At 41.7% G+C, this 10000-nt stretch overlaps 1 protein-coding gene across 2 annotated transcripts in view; it reads left to right on the top strand.

Moving 5' to 3' along the window:
- The window catches only part of LOC143023954 (negative elongation factor E-like), a 26703-nt gene extending 17286 nt beyond the window's left edge, over positions 1-9417 (top strand). For both annotated transcript variants that reach the window (XM_076182623.1, XM_076182622.1), the window contains exons 6-8: positions 1199-1310; positions 3542-3635; positions 9214-9417. In XM_076182623.1, coding sequence (XP_076038738.1) covers positions 1199-1310; positions 3542-3615 — 186 coding nt within the window. In that variant the 3' untranslated portion in view covers positions 3616-3635; positions 9214-9417. The remainder of the gene's footprint in view (positions 1-1198; positions 1311-3541; positions 3636-9213) is intronic.
- Positions 9418-10000: the final 583 nt, after the last annotated feature.

Genomic DNA, 10000 nt, shown 5'->3' with positions numbered 1-10000 from the left:
AGTCATTACACACCCATCCATCACCCAATTGTTTCCCTTTTATCTTAGCTAATTATGGATGAAGGGTTATCTGCCCTACCCACCCACCCACCCAATGCCTAGGTTAGAAGCAATGCAGCAAGACACACCACATCCACAATACAGCTGGATTAATAGATGTATAGATAAAGCATATACATATACCAAGGCTTCTTCCCCCTTACAAGGGAGGTAGCCAAAAAGAAAAAGGCATAAAAACCATTCCCACCCATTTCATCCCTAAACACACTCCACTCCCCTCCACCCTCCCTCTTATCTCAACACCTCCTGGATGACAGGTCATCCCTGCACCTTGTCCACTGCCCTGGGTTAGAGGCAGTGTCACAAGATACAGCACATCCACAGCAAGTAGACAAAAATAATAGGTGAATCAAATAGATAATTGATAAACATACATACATACATATACCAAGGCTTTTTCCCCCTTACAAGGGAGGTAGCCAAAAAGAAAAAGGTATAAAATCATTCCCACCCATTCCATCCCTAAATACACTCCACCCCTCTCCACTCTCCATCTTATCTTGGCACCAACTGGATGACTGGTCATCCCTGTGTCTTGTCCACTGCCCTGGGTCAGAAGCAGTGTTGGAAGACACAGCACTTTCCACAGCAAGGCCACTTCATTAAATTGGCGACCCCCCTCCCCCTCTCCGTCCCCTCATGCAAAAAGAGAGAAGACGGGGAGAAATGCCTTCCGGCTGCGTCAAATTTTGCACACACATACTACCTCACTCCCCCATCCCCCCACCCATTCCACCTCATGCATCACAACATCACCCATATACATCCATTCTCCATTCACCCCTGTCTTTTGTCCTCTCCCGTCCTTCCTCAACAGACATTCCCCTCTTTCCTAAAGCCCCCTTCACCCCATCCATCCACCTTATCCTAGGACGTCCCCTCATGTTCACTCCCTCCACATCTGCCTTCCATACCTCTTTTACTTGTCTTTCTTCACTCTAAAACATAAATAATGGAATGCATGAATGAAAATATAGGATGAATAGAGAAAATGGGTACTGGTATAGGCTTTATTCCCCTTTCTTGAATGAACTTACCTTGGTAATGTGTTTCAGTACAACATGTATTCAGTAATTCAAATAGGTGGTTAGAGAAAAGAGCTAAAGGATTATAATACTGGTTGCGTGTATTTGTACAGATGAACGGCAGTATGGTGTCAGGCATACAACTCAAGGTGACCTTGGCCAGGAGACAGCCAGTTATAGATCCGATCAATGATGCCTCTTCTTCTGCTACTTGGTCCACAATAGGTAAGTTTCGGATTTCTAGTGGAAATGTGATAATATTTCAGTGCCTATCCAGGAATGTGATACATACATATTCCAAAGGCTTTTTCCCCCTTACAAGGGAGGTAGCCAAAAAACAAAGCATAACCCATTAACCCCTTCCATACGGTGCCGCACCCGTTGGCGTCATGGACTTAGGTCTCGGTGGCAGCAGCCAATGCCAGCCGTACGACGTGTCGTAATAATACTCGCATCATAAAATATAGTCACCGCTTATATCGATCGTTCTCTCTTCACCCGTGAATTTTGATAACCATAGAAAATGCGATTATAAAAGAATTAGAAAGAATGTCATTATGGAGGGGCGACTACAATAAATATAATCAAGACGCCGATATGGCAGCCTCGCGAATACACTCGCTCCCCATGACGCCTACGTGTGCGGCACCGTATGGAAGGGGTTAACACAGGAATGTGATGATATGGTTTAATGCCACAAATTCCCCCTATTGGGAGGCGAGGACAGTGCCTCTTACAGAGGACTTTATAGCATGAATTCAATGAACCATGCCCTTAGTTCAACTTTGCTGGTGGCAGAATTTGAACTGCCATCCCCTCATCCTTTGCCACAAGTAACAATCCCCTAACCTGCTTGAGCAGCGAGCTTCCAGGAATGTAAATCTTTTCATTACTGTTGCAACATCCATCCAAATAGACTTGGCTTGTAAACTGTGCACTCTAGAACAGCCTGATACTGAACTATGAATATTTAAATCTCATTGCAACTGTAACCCACTGTTCAAATTAGGAGGAGGTGGTTTTATTTAGTCAGTGATGGAATGGAGTGGAAATATGGGATTCGGGGTAAGAGGTATTGCACAAGGACCAGGGAGGTCATGCAGTTCCAATTCAGTTCAAGGAACACTTTTCTTTTTGAGAAGAGAAGTTAAGATTTCCTTCATTTATGCCTTCTCTAGGGTGACATTCACTTTACACATTTTACTGTGGCTAATGATAAATCTATTGGAAGTATTGTTTTTTGTCGAATTTGTTTCTTTGCATGGGCGTTTCTCTGATCAGGGCCAAATCAAAGCAGAAAGGCATGGTCTATTGCCATGAAACTGTCTGGAAAGATGGGCAAAGTATAATACAATACAAAGGTGGAGTCAGAGCATTTATACATAAAAGTATACCAACATAAGAAAAGAAATTAGACAATCACTCATGGTCAACACAGTAGAAACATTCACCATACCAAAAAAAATCCATATATATGGTTTAGTTTAACATTATGAAACCTGGCCCCCTGTCAGGAGGCTAGGACAGTGCCCTTTACAGAGAATGTCATAGCATGAAATTTAATGTACCATGCCCCTGGTCCAGTTCGCTGGTGGCAGGGTTCAAACTGTTGTCACCTCAACCTCTGCTGCAAGTAGTAATACTCTAACCCACTCAGCCAATGAGCATTGATATATATATATATATATATATATATATTTATATATATATATATATATATATATATATATACATACATACATATATATATACATACATACATACATACATACATACACACACACCAAAGGCTTTTTCCCCCTTACAAGGGAGGTAACCAATAAGAAAAAGGCATAAAAACCATTCTCACCCATTCCATCCCTAAATACACTCCACTTCCCTCCACCCTCCCTCTTGTCTCAGTAATTCACAAGAACACATGAAAATGATTTGCAGAAAAAAGACTGAGAAGTTTAAGAAACTTAGTCCAAATGTTTTCGTCTATTTCTTATCTCCCAGTGGTTTTCTGCAATATATATAACATTGTATTTCTTCCACCTTTTATGAAAGATGAGGAGAGGTAAAAACCAGTGACTGTCTTCCATCTTTATACTAATTCTAGTTAGTGACAAACATCAGTTTAAGGTTTCTTCCAAGAGATCTTTGGGAGAGTCTAAGGACCATTATCAGCTGCTGTAGGGTTTCAGACTTCCAGTCATTTATCTGCCTAATGCAGGCCTTATGGTCTCTTGCAGTCTTCCTCATTCTTACATTCAGTCAGTGAAACATGGCAACTATTGAAAATTCAATGCAACTGCTGTATCTCATCTCATGTAAACTTTACAAAATATGGTCTGTGAGAGACTAGGCTTTGGTTGTTTTTAGAATATGTATTATCTATAATTTGTATATTGAATGACAGGATTGCAGTCATTTTGATGTTTGTAAACTGTATATATATTTTTTTTCTTCAACAGCTGCCAGTCACTCGCAGAAAGGCTCTCACAAAGACAAGAGAGCTTTGGTTCAATATGATGTGGAATATTTCTAATGTGGGCCGTCTTTTCAAAGGTAAGCATATTTTGTGGTTTTCCACCTAGTCTCCAACCCTTAACATACTTCACTTTACTTCACTCTGCTGGATCTTGAACCTCTTGTAGATTCTGGTCCGCCAACAGTAAGCCTCTCCATGTCCTTCGGTCCTTTGCTGCTTCCATCCAGGTTGCTTTATTTATTCCTCTTCTGTCCATCTCCGCATCCACACCATCCATCCATCTCATTCGAGGTCTCCCTCTGGGTCTTCTTCCAGGGATTCTACCCATCATAACTCGTTTTGGAATTCTATAACATACTGTGCTGTGATGTGCTGTGTCTTGCAACACTGCTTCTGACCCAGGGCAGTGGACAGGGTGCAGGGATGACCCGTCATCTAGGAGGTGCTAAGATGGGAGGGAGGGTGGAGGGGTGTGGAGTGTTTTCGGGGATGGAATGGGTAGGAATGATTTTATGCCATGTCCTTTTTGGCTACTCCCCTGGTAAGGGGGAAAAAGCCTTGGTATATGTATGTATGTATAACATACACTGCTCACAAAACCATATAGACCTTGCAAGGACTTAATAGGAAGTTGTGAACTGTGTAGGCTTGATCGCAGTGAATAAAGAAAATATAAAATTGGATAATTCATACAGGTTTGTTTATAAGTGATAGATACATACATACCAAGGGCTTTTTACCCTTTACAATGGAGGTAGCCAAAGTCAAAGGCATAAATCCACTCCCACCTATTTCATCCCCACATACTCCACTCCTATTCACCATCCCTCCCACCCTCTTTTCTTGGCTCCTCCTGGATGACAGGTCATCCTTGCATCTCACCCACTGCTTTGGGTCAGAAGCAGTGCAGCAAGACACAGCACATCCACAACAAGGCTGCTTCATTTAATTGGTGACCCCCCCCCCCCCCTGTTCCCTTATGTAGAAGAAGAGAAGATGGGGAGGAATCTTAAGGTTGCATCAAAATATTATTTACACATACTCCCTCACTCCCCACACCCATCTCCCACCCACTCCCTTCCAAGCATCACAGCATCACCCATACACAACCATTCTCCAATCATCCCTATCTGTCTTCTCCCTTCCCCAATACCACTTTTACCCCATCCATCTATCACATCTTTGGTCACCCCATCTTGTTCATTTCCTCCACCTCTGCTTTCTGCACCTCCTTTACTAATATTCATTCATTCTTTACATGTATCCAAACCATCCCAATACTCTTTCAACAACCCTATGTCCCAACTCCCTTTCCACCCTCACTCTCCTCCTCACCTCATTTCTCACTCTGTTCATCCTAGTAACCCCTACCATACTTATTTCATCTCGAACACATTTAAATTCTTCCTCTCTTATGTTCCATGATTCTGCCCCATACAGTGCTGTTGGCACAATCACCTCTTCATACAATCTCCTCTTAGCATCCATTCCCAAATGTCTATTTCTTATTACACTTTTTAATCCCCCAAGGCATTTACTTGCTTCTCATAATCTACATTCTACCTCCACCTCCACTCCTCCCTTTCCCACCGCATTTGCCCTCAAGTTTTTAAAGCTATTTCCTCTAGTCTTTCTCCATTAATACTCACTTCCAATTTGTTGCCATCCTCTCCCCTTATTTTAACCTACAATTGTCTTCAACTTCCTTCACACACCTTCCCAAACTCTGCCATGAGCTTCCTTAATCCATCCTCTGATCTTGCTACAAACAGGATAAATGATACAAAGTGATACAATTTTTTTTTTTTTTTTCAATCTATGCACCATTTCTAATTTCTGCATGAGGGGATGGAGAATGGGGTGGGGGTTGCCCATCAAGTGAAGCAGTCTTGGAAATCCATGTGAACAAATTACCTAAACACGGCAAAGGAAACGTGGACTGGGAGTGAAGCATTTATTCCTGACGTTTTGTCTATTGACTTTCTCAAAGGAATGAGCATACTAGATCATGCAGAGTTTATATACCCACTTGGGTCTACAAACGCTTCACTTCCAGTCCATGTTTCCTTTGCCGTGTTTATGAAACAGCCTTGCTATGGATGTGCTGTGTCTTGTTGCATTGCATCAGACCAAGGCAGTGGGCAAGAGACAGGGATGATCCTTCATCCACGAGGAGCTAAAATGAGAGGGAAACACAGATGGTGGATGAGAAATAGGCATTTGGGAGATTATATGAAGGGGTGATTGTGCTGACAGCACTGTATGGGGACAGAGACTTGGAATTTAAGAGACAGAGAAGAAAAGTTTAAATATGTTTGAGATGAAATGTCTGAGAAGTATGGCAGGTGTTACAGGGTTGGATAAAGTGAGAAATGAGGAGGTGATGAGGAGGGTAGGTGTGAAAAGGGAGATGGCAGATAGGGTTGATGAAAGAGTATTGGGATGGTTTGGACACATGGAAAGAATGAGTGAAGAAAGATTAGTAAAAGAGGTGTGGAAGGCAGAGGTGGATGGAGTGAACTTGAGGGGACGACCAAGAATGAGATAGATGGATGGGGTGAAAAGGGCTTTGAGCAAGAGGGGAATGTCTGTTGAGCAAGGAAGGGAGAAGGCAGGGGATAGATGTGATTGGAGAATGGCTGTGTATAGATGATATTGTAATGCAAGGATAGGGGCATGAGTAGGGAGTAATCATGTGTGAGTGATATTTTGATGCGGCCCAAAAGGATTTCTCCCTTTCTCCCTCTCTTCTCTTTTCCCACATGAAGGGACAGAGAGGCAGGGTCGCTGAGTAAGTGAAGCAGCCTTACTGTGGATGTGTTGTCTTGCTGCATTGCCTCTGGCTCGGGACAATGGGCAGGATACAAGGATGACCCATCATCCATGAGGAGCTGAGATGAGAGGGAGGAAAGGGTGGTGGATGGGAGTGGAATGGGTGGTAGTGGGTACTTGCCTTTTGACTTGGCTACCTCCCACTTTAAGGGATAAAAAACCCTTGGTATATTGATAGAATAATAGATAAGGATGGGGTAGTCAATCGGTCAATCCATTGCCCCAGGTCTCGCTTGTAGAAGACTTGCTTCTCCCAGCTAACTGTCAGTGGCCACTGGACAGACCCGTAAGTCTTTCAAGGATGAAATATATTACCCAGGTATAGCAGCCCAAAGGGATTTCTCCCTCTCTTCTCCTTTTCTGGATGAGGGGACGGAGAAGGGGGTTGCTGATTTAATGAAGCGGCCTTGCTGTGGATGTGCTGTGTCTTGCAACACTGCATCTGACCCAGGGCAGTGGACAAGATACAGGGATGACCTGTCATCCAGGAGATGCCAAGATAAGAGGGAAGGTAGAGGGTGGAGGGGAGTGGAGTGTATGGAATGGGTGGGAATGATTTTTATGCCTTTGTTTTTTGGCTACCTCCCTTGTAAGGTATATGTATGAATCCATGTTGATGTCTGGTGGGGGTCTCACAGAGTAGGAAGTTTGGTGGCCAGTCTTGCAGGATATCTTTTGTGATTGAGTGTGGACATGTTTTTGTGGATGTATTGTATGGTACAGGTGGTATTATTTGATTAATCTATCTGCCAGCTCCCTCTCCACCTCCATTTCTCACTCATTTCATCCTCATAACCTCCATCATGCTTCTCAAATACTTTATCTCAGGTAAATACAATTAAATTTCTTTTCTCTGCTTCCCCATGCAGTGTAGTAGGCGCAATCACACTTTAAAATAGTCTTCATTTTGTGCATGTTCCTCATCACACTTTCCATTCCCCCTACAGTTTACCTCCACCTCTATTCCTCCATTCCCTCCTACATGTGACTCTGTATACTTAAAAATATTCAATTCCTTTAGCTTTCCTCCTTTAAGATGTACATTCAGCAAAAATATTCAATTCCTTTAGCTTTCCTGCTTTAAGATGTACATTCAGATCTCTGTCTCAATCATCCCTGGTATATCTCTTCTTCTTGTTTTTACCTTATTTTACTTTCAACTTTCTCCTCTCACATACCCACCTGAACTCGATCACTAACTGCCTTAGAGCCTCCTCTGACCCAGCCACAAGTATTGCAAAGACCAATTGGCTCACCTCCCGCCACTGTCACCAGTCATCTCCCATGCCATCACCCTTGCATTTACCTCCTTTATCACCCCATCCAAGAAAAGAGGGAGGGAGGGAGGGAGGGTTTGTGAATAGGAGTGGAGTACGTGAGGATAAAGTGAGTTGGAGTGGATTGCCTTTGACTTTGGATACCTCCCTTGTAAGGGGGAACAAACTGTTGGCATATGTATGTATGTATCACCCCATCCATGTACATGTTGAACAACTATAGTGACATTACACAATCTTGGCACAGTCACACCTTCACTTCAGACCATTCACTCTCATCACTTCAAACCTAAACATAAATACTACTATTTGTCTATATACCAAAGGCCTACTCGTATTTCCCCTTACCAAGGCATGCACCCCCCCCCATTCCACTCCATTCCATCACCCATTTGTTTCCCTCTCATCTTAGCTTCTCATGGATGAAGGGTCATCCCTATCTCTCGCCCACTGCCCAGGTCTGAAGCAATGCAGCAAGACACAGTACATCCACAGCAGGGCCAGCTGCTTTATTTACAAACTCTACTACTTGCATAAAAACGTTTGACTGCCATTAACAGCTTTTTCCACTGTTTCATTCATCTGCAACAATGTCTTCCTGTTGACCCTGTCATAAACCTTGTCCAGATCCATGAAAGCCCAAAAAATACTTTTCCCAAAATTTACCCACATATCTGCCTTACTATAGAAATTTGACTTTTTTTTTCTACCTTTACCCACCCTGTTTCTTCCCAATTACTCCTATTTACTTCTTAATCCCTTTATTTAACACCTTCCCATATGCCTTCCCAATTACATTCAACAGATTAATCTCCCTAAAACTATTACAGTCCTATTCGTCCCCTTTTCCTTAGTAAAATGGAACTGTACAAGATGCTTACGTAAGTAGCATGAAACTAGTATGAAACATACTAACCCTATCACTATGGTAATGTTCCTAAGCTGAGTAAAAAGAAAAAAATAATAACCTGACAGATAACATAAAAGCTGTAGAATGTATCACTGTGGTGTAAGGGATAATCAAGATGATCTTAAACCGTTTGCTCTGATAACACTGTGGGTGGCTTGGCTCGGTAGTAGAGCACTGGCATTACGTTGCATGGTCCTAGGTTTATGCCCAGGTTTCTACCACCAGTCATCTCGGGTATGAATAAATACCAGCGTCTACTGGGGAGTCAAGGTGGGGAAGACCTGGCTACCTTACCATAATCTGAAGTTTTAGTATGCATGTCTGTAGAAGACATGATGTCATTCCATCTTGCATGGGACCAACTTTGGTTCCGATGATAACATTACTTAAGTTGAGTGATATGATTTGGTATTAGCTAGAATGAAATGTGTAATGTGCTATCACAGCAAATGGGTTCATTCTATTGCTACTCCAGTGGCTATTGATCAAGACCCTAATTTGTCCTGAGTATGACCTCTTGATTTGATGAAGTCATCTAACATTAGCCTGAGTGAAATTTGTGAAAGGTTTTACCATTGTCAAGGGGTGAAATTTTGTATGGAAAGACTTTTTTTTTTTATATGAATTTCTTTTTAGTTGCAGATGTCTTGAAGTCAAATGAGTTTCATGACAGCCACAAACGCCCACATGCTGGAAGACTGGTATTTTATATTTGCTTAGAATGATTTATTGATAGAATATTCCAATATATCAAACAGTATAAACTTTATGCTATGATATATCCTGCATGTAGGAAAAATGATATCATCACAGATATAGATAAATATATTTCACATCAATTTCCAAGTGTTTTCTTATCCACTCATAACAGTTCCATTAACGAGGAAGTTTCAATTCGACAATTTGAGTTGGGGGTTATTCATGAACGAATTGAATTTGTTTGACTTTTACAGTAACTGCACAAAAAATAGAAATATGAAATTTCTTTTACTACTTCCCTGATATAAAAGAAAAAAAAGCTCTGGTCAGTATGTTTTGCAGAGTAACTGCAGTGAATATTCAAGGATAAACAAACTATGATAAGTATTGTAGACATACACAGAAACTAATCAAGACAAATACATTTGTCCTTGGTATAAATCAATAGTGTACAGTCATGTCATTGGTGGCAGATTGATATTTTCTGGGCCTTAGCATGTATGATAGGGGACCTCTGTTCATATGTTAGAGAAATTTGATTTTCATTGTGGGAGTGATGTATAATAGCACACAAAACAAGTGTGAATGTGGCTGGGCTTCAAATATCACACTCATCATTTATCACTTGTGATAAGGAGCATAACATGGATGAGGTGGTACATACATACATACATACATACATATACCAAGGCTTTTTTTCCTTTCAAAGGAGGTAGCCAAAAAG

The sequence above is a fragment of the Oratosquilla oratoria genome, unplaced genomic scaffold (genome assembly GCF_046742065.1).
Source record: "Oratosquilla oratoria isolate Oo_2021 unplaced genomic scaffold, ASM4674206v1 SCAFFOLD72, whole genome shotgun sequence".
NCBI lineage: Eukaryota > Metazoa > Arthropoda > Malacostraca > Stomatopoda > Squillidae > Oratosquilla > Oratosquilla oratoria.
Note: the sequence above shows the minus strand (reverse complement) of the source record. Positions and strands in the feature narration are given on the sequence as shown.